At 39.5% G+C, this 21585-nt stretch overlaps 1 protein-coding gene across 16 annotated transcripts in view; it reads left to right on the top strand.

Moving 5' to 3' along the window:
- Window positions 1-21585, top strand: part of KLHL32 (kelch like family member 32) — a 243069-nt gene that overhangs the window by 118677 nt on the left and 102807 nt on the right. For 14 of the 16 annotated variants that reach the window (XM_053904640.1, XM_019442905.2, XM_019442899.2 and 11 more), the window contains one exon: window positions 5531-5629. The exons of 1 other annotated variant lie outside the window; for it this stretch is intronic. In XM_053904640.1, the coding sequence (XP_053760615.1) occupies window positions 5531-5629 (99 nt within the window). Of the gene's footprint in view, window positions 1-5530; window positions 5630-21585 lie in introns of those variants that run through there. One more of the 16 variants, XM_019442908.2, reaches the window with a different exon arrangement.

Genomic DNA, 21585 nt, shown 5'->3' with positions numbered 1-21585 from the left:
GCAATTGTTTGGATGCTTGCAAAAATGCTTATGCTGCTGTGTGCACAGTTATATGTTTCGTAGAGACTTTGTCTGGCTTTAATGTGTTCGACTCTTCAGGCTACTCTATCAATAAATCTAGGAGTTATTTAAAAGTCTCCTAAAGCAAGAAATGAAGAAGATAACTTCGAAGAACTGAGATACAAAATTTTCTGAAGATGCCAATACATCTGTTCATAAGGCAGAAAAAAAGGTTGCACTGAGACTTGCCATGGCTATTAAAGGCAGTCCCTGCCAGTAGCTAATCCAAGAAGTAAGGTGAAAGTGGGAGAGAAAATAAAGAGAAGAAAAAGAAGAACACTGAGCCAGAATTAAGAGGGTGGATGCTTGGTGATGTGGGAGAAGAAGCTGAAGAAGGAAATTCAGGGACACCTTGGGGTCTGTGTGCTATGTCAGCCCTACCCCACCCTCCCAGAGCCCAGCCGGGTGAGTCTGGGCTGACAGAGATGACCCATCTCATCATGTCCTGTGCAGAATCTCACCTCAGGCTCCATTCTCCTCTTTCAGGAGTCTTTTGGCCCCATGTCCTGCTTGAAGGTATTGCTGGGACCAGGAGCCCCTGCCTCATTCCAGGTTGGAAGGGCTTCATTAGAGATTGTGCCAGTTCAGCTCTCCACTACCAGCCCTGCTTAGACTGGTGTCCAGAGGACACATTTGGATTGCGTACTCAAGAGTGCCTCCTTCCACTGGGCAATTGGACCAACCTCATGACTGAATTCTGATGTAATAACTCTCAGTGGTATCTTTAGAGACCACCACCTTCTAGCCACTTTGTGACTTTTATGTCTACTTAAAGTTTATCAGACCACCCAGCGTCACCCTGGCCATAACTAGTGAGTTCTTAGGGAACTCATGCGGAGTCTTAGAATTTGGGGTAGGCGTCAGATGTGGACCTTAGTTCACATAACCTAGCTTGCCACAAACTGCGGGAGAGGTTCCATAATGAGATTGTCACGTCCCCAGCAAGCACTGTTCAGCTCCCCCTTTCAAGTTCAGCTTCCTGTATTCTGCCATCTAGAGGTCAGAGTGAGTGGATGGCAGGGAGAAAATATTACATCCAGATGGCCCTGTGAACAAGAGGTACTCACACCCCACCTAGTCTGGTCTGAAGAAGTCCCAGCTCTGCTTCCACCCAGGCACGTGAATGTCACTGACGGAAGAGGAAATGCCAATCCAGTTTGGCAGCTTTAATGGTTTGTATCTTCCCCCACTGCCTTCTGGACCACTTGGCTTTATGCATCCTTGATACATTTCTTGATGTCTTTGGTTATTCAGACATTTGAGTTGTCCCCTGTTGATACCTCTGTCTGAGCTAAACTCCTCCAATTTGATGAGTGACTGGAGGTGTCAAGCCACTACCATTAGCTGCCACTCCACCACTTAATGCTCTTAACTCTCAGGGGACACCCCCCCTTCCTATAGGTGGTCCTTGAGTGACCCTTGCCCCCTGCCTGTCCTGCTTTGAGTGCCAGACCAGATGTTGATGGGTACATGATTCTGAAAGGCCTAAGTGTAACCAGCATATGCTTTGCAGCACTTAAACTTAGCTGCCTTAGTTGTCTTCTGCAAATGGGTGTGTTTGAGATCGCTTCCTTCTGCAGAAGGCTGATTTCGGCCAGTCCTTCTAGAAGCTGATAGGCACGTTCATTATACTGTAAATCATGAGGAGATTAAACCCTTGTACTCCTGCCCAAACACAAATTCTCTGGAAAAATATATTAGAACAACCAATCACCAAAGATAACAAAGCTGAATTTGAAAGACTTCAGTGCAAGTGAGGCTTGCCAATGCGCATCCTGTTCCCATAGGTGTGACCCAGCTTTCCTGGTAGGGGTTTGATTTTTGTTTTGTTTCTATTTTTTTTCCAAACTGTGTCCTTTAAACACACTTAGGGATTTTCTGCACTAAGGCATCTTCTAGGAAAACTTATAATAAGAGAAGAAGAAGAAAAAAAAAAAAAAAACAACGCACAGAACAAAAACCAAGAAACAAAGGCAAAAACAATCCCGGTCTGGGTGCCTCCTGTGAGGGTTTCTCGAAGTGAGCCCGCTGGACATGTTACACATGCTATGGAATATTCATCTTGTCTGTCTGTGATATCTGTCTTTATGTTTGGCATTGCTGAGCCTTGAAGGTTATCATGCATGCCAGTCGTGTGAAATAAGCACAGCTGACAGGATTTAAAGGCTAAGACTAACCTTTCTAATCCATCTATTCCCCATTCTGCGCCTTAGGCCATGCCTCTTCTGCAAGAATATACTACATCCTTGCTTCTGTGATGGGAGCTGTGATAATTTCCTGAATGTCAGTCAAAGCCTGTTTCCTCAAGGAGCTGGAGAAATTCAGGCTTCTCCTTCTGACTAGATGGGAAAGGAGCTATAAAGAATTTTGAGAGCAAGATGAGCATGGATATTTTTGCCACGTGTGCTTAACTTTTTCACTTTTTTAGTACAGAATATAATTTATAATCCCTTTCTTCTTATATTTTACTAATCAATGAAATTAATTCTGAATTTAAAAATATACCGAGAGATAATTTATCAATATTTATGGAAATAGGTTTATCAATATGGAAAGCTATGTGCTGGGCATTGTTCTCAGTGCTGGGGGTACAAAATAGACCAAGTCCCTGCTCTCCTGGATCTTATATCCTGTGGGTGGTGGAGAAACATAAAATAATCAAATAAATAAATACATATGATGTCGAGAGGTGGTAAGTAGTAGGAAGGATAAAGCAAAGGAAGGAGATAAGGAATGAGGGTGATGGGGAGCAAGGTACTCTTTTACCTAGAATGGCCACAGAAGTCCTCTCAGGTAAGATGATATCTGAACAGAGGTCTGAGGTCATGAATGAGTGAGCCATACTGGTATCTTGAAGAAGAGTGACCCAGGCAGAGAAAACAGCAACTAGTTGTAGACACACAGGTGCTCAGGGTATTCACAGAAACATTTATGTTACAGTGAAGATTGGCTTTTTTTCCAATGAGATAAAAAGTCATTGGAGAGTTCTGCATAAGGGAGCGACATAATTTCAGTCATATCTTTAAAGGGTCAATTTGATATTTTAAAAACGCTGCAAGGGGGCAAAGGAGAAAGAAGTTTGACCAGTTAGGAGGCTATTCTAGTAAATCTCGGGAGACCGTGGATTGGACAAGAGTGATAACGATGGTGGTAGTATTAAGTGGTGGCTGGATTCTGGAACTATTTGGAAGATAGAGCCAATAGGAGTGGCTGATGATCAGATGTGAGGTGTGAGGAAAGTAAGAGGAGTCAGGAATTGATTGGGTTTATAGCCTCAGTAACCAAGAGTTTCTGTTTGCTGAGATGGTAGGATTGGGATAGGAGCAGGTTTGGTTGTTGGTAGACAGGATCAAGAGATAAGTTTGGGGTACCTTCAGTTTGAGCTCCCCATTAGATATCCAAGTGGAAATAGGCAGTTGGATATCACAGTCTGGAGTTCAAGGGTGAGGTTGGGGCTAGAGGAAAAAAAATGTGAGTGTAATGAGTGTACAGATAGTTTTAAAGTCATGGGATTACATGAGATCATCCATGGAATGAGTGGAGAGAGGGAAAAAGAGGTCTGGAGACTGATTTTGGATGTCCCCAAAGCTTAACAGGTGGGAAGGAGATGGAGAGGGGATAGTTAATGAAGTAGAAGAAACAGAGAACGAGTGCTGTCACAGAGGCAAAGGAAGAAATTGTTCCAGCAGGAGAGAGAGCAGCTTTGCTAACTGCTGCTGACTTGAGTAAGATTAAATGTTGAGAAATGGTAGGGTGCCTGGGTGGCTCAGTTAAGTGTTCGTCCAACTCTTGATTTCACCTCAGGTCATGATCTCACAGTCATGAGATTGAGCCCTGAATCGGTCTCTGCACTGGATATGTTCTCTCTTTCCCTCTCTCTCTCTCTGCCCCTTTCCTGCTTGTGCGCACTTGTGAGCACATGCTGTCTCTCTAAAAAAAAATTGATAAATAATAAGTGTTGAGAAATGGCTCTTGGATTTGGAAATCCTTGGTGACCTTGATGAGAATGAGAACATTTTTAGGGGAACATTGGGACAAAACTCAACAGAAGTGGTTTCAAGAAAGAACAGAGTAGAGCAAATAGTGGTGTTTTATATAGACAATTTTCCTGAAGAACTTTGCTATGAAGGGGGCATGGAGGGAGCTGTAGGGTCAAGGGAGGGGATTTTTATTTCTTGAAATAAAAGCCATAAAGGCATATTTGTATGCTGATGGGAATTATCATCAGTAAAAAGAGAACAGATAATGCTGTGGGAACAAGAGGGGCCAATTGCTGGCAGAAGGGGTTGAGATCTAGTGCACAAATGGAATGTTGAGTAAAACCAAATGTGCTGATACAAGCCACCTACCTTGGTAGATTTGGTGTTGGGAACCTTTGGAAGATCATGGGGTTAGAGTAAGGAGAGAAAGGAGCAGGTGGAGGCTTGAGGAGAAAGGGGGGAAGGAGTAGAGTGAGTTGACCACACCAGTGTTTCTTAGGCTTCCCTAGTGCATCAGAACCACCAGGGACCTTGTTACAACACTAGTTGCTGGACCTCACCCTGAAAGTTTCTAATTCATTTAGGTCTGGGGAGGCACGGAAGAATTTGCAATTGTGACATATTCCCAGGTACTGCTGGTGCTGCTCGTGCAGAGATGAGACTTTGGGAAACCCTGGGCTTGGGGGTGGGTTGGGATGGCAGGCGCAGGACTTTTGGCCTCTTTGTGCCTGGCAGTCACGCATGTAAAAGGAATTTAATCATTGTGGTTGTGTGTTTGCCTCCAGCCCTGTGCAGCAGCTCAAGAACTGGCAACAGGAGACACAAAGTTGGACTTAGCCAGAAAAAAAGGCAGAAGTGATATCACTAGTGTTTTGGGGAAGCTTTACTTCTCTGTGATTTCTTTGTAGTCTGAAAATGCGGTTTCTCCTTCTTACATTTGAAGTGGAAAGGATTAGAGAATCTGAGATTGGGAAAAAGAAACATGAAGGTTTTGGTTGAAATTTGCTGTTGTAGGACTCCAAAGTACAATGGAATAGTAGCCGCTGTGGTCTCCTATTGAAAGGGGGAAACATAAACCCCCTTTCCCTAAAATGTCTGTTAACAATACTGTTTCTGTGACCTACAAAATTGTGAAATGTACTTTGAAAAACTAAACTTTGGTTCTTTTTCATTTTATAAGATTACCTCCATCACAAATAGAATTTTAAGAATTGTTCTTTGCAAATGTTCATGCCTTCCTACAAAAATAAGTGGTTAAGAGCAGAGCTTTACACATAAGAAATGGGTTCTGGAAGTGACAACTCAGCTATCTGAGTGGGGGCCATAACTCAATCAGAATAGGAGAAAAAGAACTGACTTCCATAATAAAGCACAATATTAATTCAGATATAGGCTGTTCAGCAGCAATTTAAATACAGTGTATTTGCATATTAAGCAAGTATTAATTTGTAAGTAACTGATAGCTTTCTTTTTATTAAAAACCAAAACAGATTTTGTTGGAGCCAGGTGTGATCCAGGATGTGTTAGCAGCTGGCAGTCACCTACAGCTGTTGGAGCTTCTCAATTTATGTTCCCACTATCTCATCCAGGTATGTGAGCTTTCATCCTGCTACTGTGCCCTTCGTGTCCCTTCCCCCTGCAGTCATCAGCTGTACCCTCCCCCACTTCACCTGTGCCAAGACTGTAAAATGGAAGTTGGGGGTGGCTTGTTGTAGTAGAATTTCTCCAGGACACAGGCCAAGAGATTCCCAGAGGGGCAACTGAAGCTCTCATGTCCCCCACACTCCCTGCCTACCCCAGATCCTCACTGCCCTTGGGCAGCAGAGTAACTCAACAGTCGTGCCCAGGGTTTACTGCCGAGGCACTTGAGAGATGACACTGAGAAGGGTCTTCCTTTGAAGCAGTGTTGTCTGGCTGCAGGAATAACCCCAAATGCACAAAAAGTTGGATAGACACTTAAGATTTCAGCAACAGTAGCTAATATATCACCAAGTCATATATAGTTAATTACCGCATGAACTTTCCAGGCAGTAAGTGCTGGAAAAGTGCTAAGTGATCTGTGCCCTCCTCCCCTGCTGTGCCGGGATAATCAGGAGGGGCTCCGGGAGGGGGAGAGGGAGAAGACGCCCATCCACTGAGCACCCGTGTTCCATGTTCAGCCTTCGTAACAATTTTGCACATTTTAATGGGTGAAAAGTCAGAGATTTTTCAAAGTACTCAGTTTGCCTGAGGTGATATAGCTGGTGAGTGATAGGCCTTTCTGATTCCGGAGACCACTCTTTGTTCTTGGATAAAAACTTTTGTTTCAGTAGGAAGATATGGGATGTCTTAGGTAGACAGTGTAGCTGTGAGGCTCTTTTATTTTACAGAGTTAAGTACTAATTTCCTATATTGGGATCTCTCATTTCCTCCACGGGCATGATTTTTATTTGCATTTATTACAACATTATAGCAACAGTGAAAATACATTTTTTAAAAACGACAAACCCACACAATTTAGTTCTACTGTCCTTGTGCATATGACATGTTAGTAAGTACAAAAATCCTATTTGTTTTCCTGCCCAATTATTTTATTTTCTTCCTAGTCATTTTCTCTAATTCTAAAGAAAGCCATTATTGTTGACTTCCGTTACTCACTAGGGAGGTAGTTACTAAATCTCTTTCTCGTGTATCATCTGATTGCATCTTCCCAGCAACCTTGGGAAATGGGAGCCAGTGCTCCCTGTGAGATAGTGTGAGGGGTGTCAGCCACCGTCACCTGAGAAACAGTTCAAATACAGTAGATGAAAGTTTTGTCATTATCTCAGTGCATTTAATCTAACAGTAAATGTTTAACTATTTTCATCTTATTTTCCTTTCTTTTCCCCTCAATAGTGTTGGGTGGTATGGGAGAGCTGTTTTTAATCCCTTTCTGCAAGTAGCAAATGGGAATAACAGAGAAAGGTTACAAGACTTCAGAGGTGTGTGTTTGACTTGTGAAATTGAAAGTACTTTTATTTGACATTTTTACATCAAATATTGCAACTTGAGCCTTCAGCATCATCACCTGATTCACTTTTTCCATGGCAGGTAATATTCAATAATGTATGTTGCCAAAAATTTGGTCATAGTGCTCATTATCGTGATGCATGTTAGAATAGTGTGTATATACCAGTGTGCGTGTGTGTGTGTGTGTGTGTGTGTGTGTGTGTGTGTGTGTGTGTTTACATACACCTGTAATTTCTATAAATGAGCATTCTGGATGAACATCAGAAGTTCATGGGTACTTTCCCTTACCCCATCAGATGAATTTGTTGAGATACCAAGTGACTTGTGCGCTTTGGAACTTAATTTTTGCAGTTCATTATTGTGTTGAGGAAAAATGTCACTTGCATATAGATATATTTTGTGGACAGTTTGCTTATTATTATCCTACTTGATCAATGGTTGAAATTTTCACTTTCTTTTCTCCAGTGTTTCTATTTTGTTCTCTCATGGAACTTTATTTTTCCTTTTTATCTGTGATGTTGCATGGTGTCCAACTTGGGGAAGAAAACCTCAAGGGAACCAAAGCCATGTGTATGTAGAAATCTTCATTATGTCAGTCTTTTAAAAAACATATACCCTTCCTCTTTTTTAGGATTGTAAAATTACCAGAGTGGGTCAGTCTGCTTTTATATTTTGATATAGTCTTATAACTCCCTACTTACAGTGTTTTGGTATGATCGTTCAACTGATTCTTAATTTCATAAGGGACCGTTTTATCGGGTGTATTAAAATATTTTTGTTACAATGAAAAATACTCAGTGCTTAAAATACCCAGAGAAGTTGTGCCCTGTCAATCAAGGCTAACATATTCTCCATTCTTGTTTAGGACTGTGTCCAACTAGGAGTCTGTGAAGCCGTTCTCCCCACTAAGATGTCTGGTCTTATCTGTTATTCTGAAATTACCACTCTTCGGTTTTCTTCCAGAGTTGTGAAAGATAGACCTTGCTCTGATCCCTCCTATTGTTCTCTGGTGCTCATTAAAAAACAAGTCTAAGGAGAACCCTGTGGTTGACACTCCTTCAGTCTTGGAGTCATCAGCTGTTGCCTGGCCTGAAACTCCTCTGTGCAGATGTAAATGCCACTGCTGCCACCCCCAGCAAGTGGAAGGGGCACTTGAGTCCACTGTATGCTCTTATTTTTCTTGTTTTCCCTCTGGTAGGCTGCTGAGGGCAGAGACCCCAAACCGTGGGAGCAATCTTCCTCAGGCATTGAGGACAGCCATTGAATTAGCTTCCTAGGCTGTGGGGCCTTCACCTTATTCATTTTTAGTCCCCAGGCACTCTCAGTGGCAGGCTCTTGTGAACACACAGGTTCTTAGTGCATGTTTGAGGAATAAACGGGGAGACCAGTGGTGGGAAAGATGAGTATTGGTGGGGGAGGGGGCTTGGAATGGGCAGTGGCTACAGCACTAGCCTGTCATCCCAAGATGAGGGGATTTACCAACAACAGCTCGGGTTTGTATCCTTCTTCACCCACGTGGCCATGCGGTTCCAGATGACACTCCTATGTGGCCTGTCCTGTTAGTGTACTCTTAATATGCATGACCTGTCGACCTTCATCTGCTGTTTGAGATGCAGGTCCAAACAAAATATGAACCCTTATTTCCCTTCTCCTCCCTCCTTCTGCTCCTCTTCCTTGTACATGGTGCTCTTTTTAAAAATTTCATCAGAAAGATGCAATTTATTAAATTCATTAAAGAGCAGTTACTGTCTTCAAAATGGGTTCAGTAAAATGCATGAATTAGCTTGCTTTTCAGAGTGTACATGTTTCTATACATGCCACTCACTATTTTAAATCTTATAAAGGGACTCTGCAGACCATCCTCGGGAATGATAGGCTACAGATGTAGTGGTACCTAGTGTGTCCCCTGGTTTAGTGAGTCCCTCAGGTAAACGTTACAGACTTTTTGAATCCAGTTTGTTTTACAAACTCTGATTTTTCCTAGGCTTTTAAAATTAGCTGCTGAACATCTTCACCTAAATATCATACACGCAGTTCAAACTTAACATATCCTTTTCTCTATTGATGGTACCATCAATCCACTAGTTGTCTAGAAATTCGGACGTATTCTTAGAATCCTTCCTCACCGTCATATCCAATTAATTACCAAGCTCAGTTGATTCTACCTCCCAAATACCTCTCAGATCTGATCCTTTTCTTCATCACTAATGTTCTTACTCTTTTGGGAGGCTCTCATTGTTATTGGCTGTAGATTATGATGAGTTCATCATATCCTCCTGAAGGGTCTGCATGTTTCTAGCCTCTCTCCATGCCAAACCATAGTCCCCAGAACCATCATTAGCTTTCCTAGAGTAGGGAAACAGCTTTTATTGAGGGCTTCTCCATACTAAATGTTTTGGACAGTGATTCTCATTTTCCCTCTGCTAAGGAACCCCTTAAAGCGGGTGACTATTATTTTCTTTTTATGGATGGAAAAACTTAAATTCAGAACTAGGATGTTGATCCAGTGGAAAGGCCCATTAGCTCCTCTGAGGACCATTCTGGAACATCCTTAGCCTCATCTCTGAGGCCAGGCTGGTTTCTCCCCAGCCTCCTCGGCAACCTTAGTGCCTTTTCTAGCCCACTGTGTGCTCTGGCCTCTAAGGTGACCTTTCATTCTGGGACTTGTCATTAGGGGAGAAGGGCAGGTGGCAGGCAGAGGCTTTCAGCCCCCTCAGACTGTACCAAGGAGCAGGAGCAGCGAAAACACACACACACACACACACACACACACACACACACACACCCCTCCCCCACCTTCTCCTTTCCTGATGCACGTGTCATAAAATCAGGAACTTGCTACTGGACTTTGTATCCCCTGAAAGTGGTGCATTAGGAGACACATGCTTTGCTGAAAATGTCTTTTTTTGTAGTTAGCTTAAAAAAAAAAAATGTTTGTATATTTTGTACCACCTCCCCCAAAGAACAAATAGTATATCTTATTGTTTAATTAGCAAGTGGTTTTTTTTTGTTTGTTTTTTTGCCAAGTATCAGCCTTGAGTATGACATGCAGTTGAAATATACTGAAAAGAAAGAACAGTCACGTAGACTTTCTAAATAAGGCCACAAAAGTCGTGAATAAACTCCTTTTGATAGGAAAACACTCTTAGTGTCTATTCCTAGGCAGCAGGTGGCAGTATGAATCCACCAGAATTCAGTAGTTAATTTAAAGCAAAAATCAGAAAAAATGAAAAGAAAAATTATTTATTTTGCTACATATTAGTCTTCTGACCTAATCAGTAAAAAAGTCATTATTCACACCACACTGGGCAATATGCAGTGTAATTTTTAACAAATAATAGGAAACTGTTAATGTGTTCACAGGAAATACAGTTTTGTCTTGGGCTGCTGTGGTCATTTATCACTGCACTTTGTGAAATCACTCATTTGTTCTAATTTGAATGTAAATGACTCTAAGGTTTTACAAATAAGGTGACAGACTCACATAAATGTAATTGCAGGGTTCATCTCCCTCTTTTTATATATCACTCATTAGGTTATGAATTAAATACATCGTATTAAACCAGGGGCATGTCCAATGATGATATTGTAATGGCAAATTACTCTATGCTATTAGAGGTGTATTTTTTATTCATGGACATTAATTTGTCATTAAGCGGCATTAGTTTAGCACTTTTATGTGAAAGACGTGACCTGAAAGAGGAGACGCGCTGCTGTGAAGGGAGAGGGAAGGGACATGCGTGCTTTAGGTAGAGCGTTTTATCACCACCAGGAAAACAGAGGGGCATTTGTTTTATTATTATTTTTTTCATTTGTTTTATTTTCTGCTTTTACAAGCGTAAAAGATCATTTCGCCAGATTGAAGGTGTTGTTCTGTTTACAGTGTGCACATTTGGATCATCTAGTAAAGCAAAGCCAAAATTCTGGCTATTAATCATTCCGAAGCCAAGAACGTAAAGGAGCAAGAGGGAGCAAACAGCTTCGCGCCCTAAATCTCCCTCCTCTGTGACTGATGCTTATTAGTCATCCCTTGTCTTCATTTAGTTTACACTAAATGGGCTACCGTGAGAATTCGTCATTTTTCTCTCTTCGGTGAAGGTACAAAGGTTTATAGAATGTTAGTCTCTCATGAGGATATTAGAATTCTGGATATTTTGTTCCTTTTTTCCCCCATAAATGGTGGTTTTACTGTTCTTTTACCAAGAATGTATGTTTTCCGCTTTCAACTTTGAGAAGCACTGGATCCTTGAAATAGCTTCACAGAAGCTGAAAGTATTACACTGCTGCTTTTGCATCAATTTCCTCATGGGTTAATGTGGTTGCAGAATGTCTCGCCCACCTCAGTTTACCCCGGGGCTCTTGAAGGCAGGGATCAGGCCTAACTGCCCTCTATGTCTTAACCCTTCCTTCTCATCACATGAGCCCAGGATGTGTATTTGTCAGCTTGGGCTGCCATAACAAAATGCCCCAGACTGGGTGATTGAAACAATAGACATGATTTTTCATAGCTCCAGAGGCTGGAAGTCTGAAGTCAGGGTGCCAGTGCAATGGTGTTCTGGTGAGAGCCCTCTTCCTGGCTTGCAGATGGCCGCCTTCTTGCTGTGTTCTTGCAGGGTAGAGAGACAGCAGGCTCTTGGATGTGTCTTCATATAAGGACACTAATGCTATCACATGAGCCCCCCCCCCCCGCCCTTCACTCTTCTGAATCACCTCCCAAAGGCCACATCTCCAACTACCATCACGTGGAGGCTTAGAGCTTCAACACAGGAATTTTAGAGGGCTACAGTTCAGTTCACAGCAGTATGTATTGAGGGAATGAATAGTGAATCCACTCAGTAATTTTGCCCTGCTTTTTCCATATTGAGATTTTATATTAGGAGAAGAAAATATATTAATAAGTCAGTCTTTCATTAGTTTTACCCATTGAATACATTTTTGTAAGTTGGAAATACTTTCTGTGGGAATTGCATTTGGCACTGAGGATCTTGCGTATTTTACAGCATTATGATAGGGTTGTGATTATTTAACTAAGTAACACTATAGTGATGTATAGAAAGTTATCTCTTCCAAATAATGTATTATTACAATTTTAATTATTAAATTAACAGAATCTCCTAAATATATAATACATGGTGGGTGTTCTGAATAGAATAATTTATCTTCAACGTTGAGAAGTTAGAACTCATGCTCATTTTTCTCTAACACTGAACTATTTTTTCCACATTAGATAAGACAAATGATTGTACCAACATATATATTTAATATGCCCCTAATCAAATACACCAACCACATGCTGTTCCATAGTTCACTGGAGCTGATACTTTTCTATTTGGAGAAAGTTAGAGTATAAAGTTTGGAAAATATATTACAAATGGTTTAATATTTTGGATTTTTTTTAATCAGTGAAAATGATTGGAAAGGATGGAAATGTATCAGCCCTAGTATATCTTAGCCAACTACTAATTATTTGCTCTAGTTGAGAGTATTTGCTCTCTGGCACGGATAATCCAAAATGTCATATTTGCCAAATAACATTAATATTTGGCTCTAATATGTACCATAAGATCTTTTAGTAGCCATTTTAAGATCCCAATTACTTTTTTCATATGCTATTAGGTTGGCTTTTATTCTGTAAGTCCATACCAAAGGATGTCAATAGTGGCAATTCAGAGGCATGCTGGCTGGCCAGGGGTCATTTTGGCATTTTAATTCGTTATGTGGATAATCTGAGGTTGACTGTATCATCCTTGTTTGTTAAGTTTTTAAATAGAAAAAAGATTGCCTTGAAGGATTTTTCTCCTACTAGTAATTTTGATTCAAAGTTAGCGTTGTTAGCTGGGCAATTTTAAAATTTCAGCATGTTTTTCTCAAAAGTAAAACGTTTCCAATGTTTTATGAATGCTGGATTTCAGAATCAATACACAAAGCAAACAAATACCAATCTCATTTAATTCTTTTTTTAATACTTGGAAATTAGAGGCATTACAAGAAAATCTGTGTTTCATTTGAGATATTCATACCCCCACCCACCATCCACCCTCAATATGTTTCTACTCATAGTTAAATGTCTGCCTTTTCCTCTAAGGCTAAACAGCCTTTCTGCCCCTGACTCTATAGTGTGCTTCTGTGTTTCCTGTGGTTTCAATGTCTCCTTCTCCACTGGCTCCTTCCTTTGGTTTTTAAAATAGGATCAATAAGATAGGACAGACTTCTTCTCTCAGTATCACAGCCCTCTCCCATTCACTTCCAAACCGTGATCAGTGTCTGTACTTCCTTATCTTCTATTCACTCTTCAATCCTATTGAACTCAGTCCTCTGCCTCATTACTCCTCAACAGCTGTTCCAACAAAGGTCCCAAAGCCGCCCAATTATCAAAGGCAGTGGGCCCCTTGTGGTGTCTTAATGTGACCGCTCTACAGCATTTCCACATTGGTATCTCCACTCGGCTACAGTTTTCTTTTCTCAAGACTCTCTCCTAATTCTTCTTTTCATTCAGATCCTATATAAGCTCTTCTTTGAGCAGCTCCTTCACTCTTCATCCGGGCACGGTGGCTCCATGCTGGTACTACTCTCTGCTTACTGTCGCTCTCTTTCATCCACATGCTGAGGGCTACTGATTGCAGTCCCCTCTCCCGAGTGCCAGACCTCTTTGCTCAGCCAACATTTGCACTTGGTATCTGCCCCTCCCCACACTTTATATTCATCTGTACCCAGTCTCACACACTCCCCTTTCCTTCCCATCTTTGTTAGAAAACTACCATCCTTATAGTAACCCGAAGCAGAAACCTTGCTAGAATCTTACACTGCTCCATGGTCTCATGAATCCTTCTAAACTCTATTGGGTTAGCTTTTTAAACAGCTGTTAAGTATGCCTTGTTTTTAAAATCTTCATTATCACAGACATCTGTCAGGTCTGGATTACCTTTCTGGGTAGTAGCTCAGCTGTGCCCCCAGCCTATTGTCTAATGCTAATCAACACCTTGCTGTAGAATCTAAGTCACTTTAATGGCCCACAAAACAATTTATTTCCCTAAAACCCAAGCTGGATCCTTATCACCTGGTTACACAATAGGTTTCCAACCTTGTTCTTTTTCTCTCTTGTCTCCCTGATGTGTTCCATTCTTATTTTACCCAAGAACAGCATGTTTTATCATCTTGGGGCTAGCTGCCTAATCAGCATTTCTTCTTGGATATCGCAGGGCACATGACCTTTCTGAGTGTGAACCCAAGTTCCAAACCCAGGAGTCATCCTAAAATCCTTCATCTCCTTGTGCCCCAACATACATTGTCACCAAGACCTTTCAACTCAACCTCTTTCACTTTTTTAAATGCAATTTTTGAGAGCAGTTTTAGGTTTGCAACAAAATTGAGAAGAAGATACAGACATTTCTTATTAATAACCCTCCCCCACATATGCATAACCTCCCTCATTAACATCCCCCACCAAAGTGGTACATTTGTTATCATTGGTGAACCTACACTGGTACATCATTATCAAGAGTTCACAGTTTACATTATTATGGTTCACTCTTGGTGTTGTCCATTCTATAGGTTTGGATAAATGTATAATGAAATGTATCTGCCATTACAGTATCATGCAGAGTAGTCTTACTGCCCTAAAATTTTTCTGTGCTCTGCCTATTCATTCCTCCCTTTCCCACCTCAACCCCTGGCTACCACTAATCTTTATACTGTCTACACAGTTTTACCTGTTAAAGAATGTTGTGAAGTTGGAATCAGACAGTATGTAGCCTTTTCACATATTTCCTCTATATCTTTTTGTGGCCTGATGGTCCATTTATTTTTATGACTGAATAATATTCCATTACCTGGTTGTATCAGTTTATTTATCCCTTCACCTACTGAAAGAACTTCTTGGTTGCTTCTAAGTGTAGGCAGTTATGAATAAATCTGCCGTAAACATCTGTGTACAGGTTTTTGTATGAACCCTCTTAATGCTTTAAATCCCTCTCATTCTATTCCTGTTACCACTGTCTTCATTTAAATTTTCATTATTTCCTAGACTAAAGAAACTTCCTGCTAGCCAATGAATCTGCCTTCACTCTTGCTCTATTCTGCTACCTCCTTTGAAAGTGTTTGACTGATTTTGTAAAAATAGCTTTAAAAAGTTCTAATTGACTGGTTTGTAAAACAAAAAAAACCAAAACACAGAAATAAAACAGGCTGATAATGTCATAGTCTTGCTTAAAATCATTCATTAGTCAGTAGATCACCACAAACTCAGGATAAGGTTCATTTCTTCTAATCTGACACCTAGGTTCCATCTTTATTATGAAACTTCTCTTTAGCCCTTTAAAAAAAATTACTACCTGTGTGTGATGCCACAGTCATTATGAACTTCATGCATTTCTCTGTACATGAAACTCTGTATGAAGCCTCCTTCTCGGTGGATTATTCTTCCCTCCTTTTGTCACCTTATGAATTCCTCTTTAACCTTTAAGTACCTTGCTCACGTGTTGTCTTCTCTTTTGGAGTTGCCTGGTCAGTCCACCTAGTTGGAGTCAGATTTCTCTCTTCTTCATTAATTATGAGTAGTCTTCCAAGGTGCTGATCACATTATATTGTCTGTGTTTATTTACCTATCTATTTCCCCATGATACAAGTTTATGTCCCAGAGTTATGTGACCTTGGGCAAACTACTTAACCTCTTTGCCCCCACTCCTCATCTGTAAAATACAGATATGGGATCTTGTATACAATCTACCTTTTAGGGATATTGGACGATTCAATGAGATAGTGCAGTATTAGCCTATAGTAGGTGCCCTAGAAACCAGAGCCAATAGAATGCGTTGTTTCCCTTGTGAATTCCTCTGTTAGTTCTACAGTCATATTCTTCCCCTTTCGCTTCACTCTTGTCTTCCTTCATTCCTGGAAATGTCAGCAAATTTACTACCTACCTCCAACTGACAGCATATTGGACAAGTAAGTCTGTTCCTGAAAATTTTGAAAGTAATCACCATTCTGTAAAAGATATTTTTTCTTTTAGCCCCTTCTCTTTGATTTTGTAGAAGGGCATATATTGATTATTTTAGGGGAAAAAAGTCGCAAATAATTTAAATGAACCATCACTTTCTCTCTGCCTCTGAATTGTGAAAACATACACTGAAATTGTACTTTAATAAATAGCAAAATCAGTGCTTTTAAAAGCAACACATTTACGTGGTACTATTGCCTTGTAGTTAGGCAGTTTTGTTTTACCATTTCTCTCACCCTTCCTGGAAATAAAACATCTTGCCCCATTCTTATATACAGAATCCAAGAAAAAAAAATGGAAAAACAGCTTTCCTTTCTAGCTTAGCATAAAGTAGTTGCTTAAAAATCCATCTTTGTTTGTGTTCCTTCTGGTGCCATGAAACCTCCCTGTGGTAGGAATTTTTTATAATGTAGTTGTGTGGTGTTCTAAGGTCTCCTAACTAGGGGAAATGAAAGCAGTGAATTTGTTTAAAAGAAGAAAAATATAAGTTATTCCTTACTACGAGAATGCTACTGACATGCCCACCTCCCTCCCGATTGTCATTCCTTCCTGAACCTTCTCCTCCCCCTTTCTCATTCTCTATCCACAGATGTCCTTTAGAACAGGTTTCTGGCCTTTTGCCACATTGAAGGACGTGTGCTCAGGCCCTGGGAAAATGACTGCTTGTCTGTATCATTAAATCAGCTCTAGGTACCCTGGCCTTAGCCTCCTGCATTCAGTATGTTTGCCCGCTGCAGAGGCTGGGATGAAGGAGCGGGGTCAATTTGTTTTGCTGCAAGAATATAGAGTCATTCCATTCTTTAGTCAAATGCATACTCTATATTAGTGGTTCTTAAACTTGACCATATGTGGAATCACCTGAATGGCTGGTTAAAACAAACTCCTGGGACCCACTCCCAGAGTTTCTGATTCAGGAGGTCTGGTGAGGAGACTGAGAATCTGTGTTCTAACAAGATCCCAACTGACAGCGACATACTGGTCTGGGGACCACAGTTTGAGAACCACTGCTTTAGACGCTGTTGCCACACCATGTCAATTATGTGCCTGGTAAATCACTGACACTTGGATTTCAAAAGTGTCCTCATATTCAGATAAATTCAAACTGGTCCTAGTTTGTACTTATGAAAATATCGATGTTATGTATCCTTCACAACATCCAAAATATAAAAAGTCAAGACAATGCAGATTTGAAACAAACCACCAAGAAAAACCCCCTTCCAATCCTCATTTTTATGTATAATAATGATTAAGTGCAGTTATCCACATAGACTGTCTACAGAATTGAGCTAATTTTCAGCACTCTGATTTTGTATACCAGAGCTAAGTAAGGAAATACATCATAATAACTTCTATGTTGTTCTTTAAAAAAAATTGTAACCTGATTTTGCCTCTCATAGTTCAAAAAAAGTTGATGGTTACTGAAATTTTAAAGCCCTAGTTGCACAGATAGACTATTTTCAATTAAAGAAAGAAAAATATGTGTACATTAAGTTCCTCTATAGTCCATAATTCAGTGGTAATTGCTTGATGTGCTGAGCCAGCTTTAGTAAACTTTGCAATAGCATTTTGCCACACATGGTGAATGGGGCTCGAATTATTAGTTGTTGATGGTGGCCATGTCTCTGTGCTTCCTTCCTAGATTTCCAGCTTACTACAGACTTTCCCAAAGAACAATATAAAATTATTCATGAGCCTTGGATATTATGCATACACTGATTATGAAAATGTATTAGTAACCTAATTGTAGAATTCCTCTGTTATACACCACAAATATATTTAAATAGGCCTTCAAAGACTCCAAGAATTAGAGCATGCTGAGGGGTTTTTTTTTCCAGTGGTTTTTTTTTCAATTGCTGCTAATATTTTGTTTTAGTTGAATCAGAATGTATCATATACATATTTGTATAAATATAAGAATATATAGTTGCATATAGTTGTCCAGATACATGTATATGCTTATATACAAATATATCTCTCTGTATATGTATGCAGAGATAAAAATGAGGTATACCAGATAAAAATACCCACTTTTACATTATTTTATTATATCACAGGTAATGTGGTCTGCATTGTCAATGAATTGCTCATTTTTTCTTTCATAAAAATTAACTTCACCCCATCAACCCTCATGTAAAATTTTATAGAGGAAACTCACAGATCCCTTTATATACATAATACACATGCTAATTTTTTTGCTACGTGATTCATCCCAAGGCTATTAAAATGTTTTGGTTTTGTTTATTGGTTGTTTGTTTCAACATGTTCCAAGGGGCCAGCGCTTGCCCACACACCCACAACAAAGCCCTTCATGCTGCCTCCTCTACTCCTGGAGTGCAATCCTTTTTGCAGCACCAGGTCCTGTAGTCACATAATACCTTGATTTATAACTAGGTTGTAATCCAAATAGGAAACAGGTGGAATCACAACCGGGTATGGTGCCTTGGATATTAATGGCCTGGCTCAGCAGTGGAATTTCTAAAGCTGTATACACTTTTTTGCCTTAATTATGCATTCATTAAAAGCTTTTATACCCAACAGAATAAAGTAAATATTTTTTGATCTCCATAGTGTGCTCCCAGACTGTAGATTTGCACAGCAGGGTCTTGATAATCTGAATAAATTGTATTTCCCCAAGGAGTTTATCTTTCAAAGAAGGTCATAAAGAAATGTAGTTCTTCCATCCTTAGATTTCTTCATGTGCCTTTTCTGCTACATGCAATATAGAGCATGGGAACCAGAGTACATTCTAGTAATACATACTTGGTGATGGTCCAGTATAATGTCTCAATCTGTTTTCCTTGTTTATTTCTGGTGAAGTCTTTCTTAAATACAGAAGAAATGAATGATTTTACATGACAACTATGCTTTTTTGTTTATATTTGTAGAAAAATTAGTCCACAGGAGACATTCAAGTGTTTGCTTCCCTTCACCCAATGAATAAAATTTATGGAATAGGCAAAGCTATAGTTTAAGCACTGTTAATAGCACTGTACAAAGAGTGTAGTAATAACAGATGTTATATGTACGTTGAACTTCTATGTGGAAGACACTTTGCAAGCACTCTTGGGAATCCTTACCAATAGATCACTTCTGCCATTTTTTAGTTGAGAAAATTAGACTCAGAGAGGTTAACCATTTGCTGAGCTCATCCAGATGGGTCAGCTTCAAATCACGTGATTTTTCCCACATGGCTAAGTTGAAGATGTAACTTGTTCCTTGTCCCTACAACTTCAGATCCAATAAAAGAGACAGGGAAAAGATAAAATTATAAACCCAAAGATATATGCACAACCAGATGAACTTATAATTTTTCTGAGGCATAAAGAATAAGGTGGCAAAACACCTGATATTGAAGGATAGCCTAAAAATAACATAAAATTGTGAAAAGTTCAGGCAATAAATTTTCTCTCTGTCTTTGGGCTGCCATATTTATCTCCAGTGTGGCCAACATTTTAGGCATGTACTTTAAAAGTGTCTTACTTAAATATTTCATAAATTTATTTAATATTTTAAAAAATTAAAACATTAAATTTTTTTAAGGAACAGGAGAATTTGTTTTATTGCACACTAAGAAATGAAAGCAATAAGAGCTGAAGTTTTAAAGGTATGACATTCTGTCTTGCCTGCCCACTACCCATCAATCAAAACTAAGTAGCTGCTTATAAAGACAGAGAGGCAGATCTAAAGTACAGATACAGTCTGTACCTTTGTGCACGACTGGGGGGAAAAGTAAGTAACCACTGGCAAAAGGTTAAAGGAATGATACAAGTAGCTCCTGTAATTAGAAGTAAGAAGAGAGAACAATCCTTTCAGCTGGAATGGGCTGGCTTTGCTGGCTTTCTTAGGAAGTGGAATCTGATCTTGGTTGTCCCTCCCCTCTGCTCCTTCTTGCCTCAGGAGGGGAAAGCATGTAATACAGAACTTCCCTTTCCTACAAACTTTTTAATGTCTGTTGAGTCAAACAGTCTTCAGATACTTCACAAATAATATGCTTTTGACAAATAGCATGGACATTTGTGTATTTCTGGTTATCACTAAATGGCAAGAGAGGTAAGGTTCTTTTTTAGCATTCTGGGAAGGAAAACAAAAACAAAAACAAAACACCCAGATGTGAAAGTCTGAAGACCCAGGATTCACTGTAGAAGCTAGGCCTGATGCATCTGGCATCACAAGTGGGCTTTCCACCATATTTATCAGTTCTATGAAAAAGCTGATGTGTGGTTTACATCAGGAGAAAATTTCTTATGCTCAGATCACTTATTTGAGAGTATCTTTCTTAGTTAATTGTGGGAGATCTGTTTATTTTGCCCAACTGTAAAATGATACCTATAAAAAAACTGTCATTTCCTCTTTCCATTTGAAGTCATGGATGTGTTTTTAAAAAAATGGGCTGCTTTTTAAAATTCATAATCCAACAAATATTTTTCAGTTATAATCTATGATAAAGGCATTATGATTGACATTGTATGGGATACAAAATCATAAGATGCAAACCTATTTTTACTAGTTTACTAGAAACAATTTTACTCTTTGGAAGTAAATGCATTTGCATTAATAGCTTTTGGAAGACATATGCATTAATAGCTTAGTGAGAAGTTAGTTGGTATGTTACAGGAGACTTAAAGTAGAAAGCATTAGGATTCAGTCAGTGACAAGGGTTTCATATTTATTGTATCTGACTTGGTACTTGGTCCCTCTAAGCAGCAACACAATGTTTTTATAAAAATCAAACCATACTGGTTTTATATGCAGAGTGGGTATATAAAGCTATTTGGGTTAGATTTGAGAGTAGTTTTTTTTTTTTAATTCTTGACTTCCATAATAAGGGTGACTTTTCATTTAGAGGGGTTCTTAAAATATGATGTAATGTCAACATTTTTTAATGGAACTTCAAGTTCAAGTATGCTATTACATGGTGGTCATAGAAACCACTATGTCTCTTGATCATCTTTGTCTGTAGTAAAGTATTGACTGACGTGTAGCAATTTAGGTGACATTTTGAATGAGGGTGTAACAGAAGGGCATCAATAATTGGATATGAAAGATCATAACTGTAATAGTGAAACACAACATTGTTAAAATAGTCACATCTGTTGAATGTTATTGCCTAGAAAAATCTGGAATCTTACTCGATTTGGTCATTTTAGAGGGAGAAAATTCAGGAAATCAAAATGACATTACTTTTATTTTGACCTTGAGAGAAGTTTATTAGCTTGACTACAAGGTCATAGTTTTCCATACTGATACAGTTTGTTGATGCTTATCTTTATTTCACAAGTCAGTGATGTTCTCAGAACTAGATGAGGCAACAAGAGAAATAGATGTTATTAAGGCCATGTTTTGCATGGGTATCGTTGGTATTAAATCAAAGGATCTCCATCAGATCTGCAAATCTTATCAGTTTAGCAAAGACTCTTAGATTTGGGAAAGAGTATTTATGGGGCAGATGTTGGGGATACTCTACAGTAGATGCAATCACAAGATGACAGCTGTTTTCTGTGTTCTGTATAATTCCTGTGCTAGGGCTATGATTAAAATACAGTGCTGGATGGACAAGAGGTT

Source organism: Panthera pardus, unplaced genomic scaffold (genome assembly GCF_024362965.1).
Source record: "Panthera pardus isolate Hobbes unplaced genomic scaffold, ASM2436296v1 HiC_scaffold_17, whole genome shotgun sequence".
Lineage (NCBI taxonomy): Eukaryota > Metazoa > Chordata > Mammalia > Carnivora > Felidae > Panthera > Panthera pardus.
This window is presented reverse-complemented; position numbering and strand designations above follow the sequence as displayed.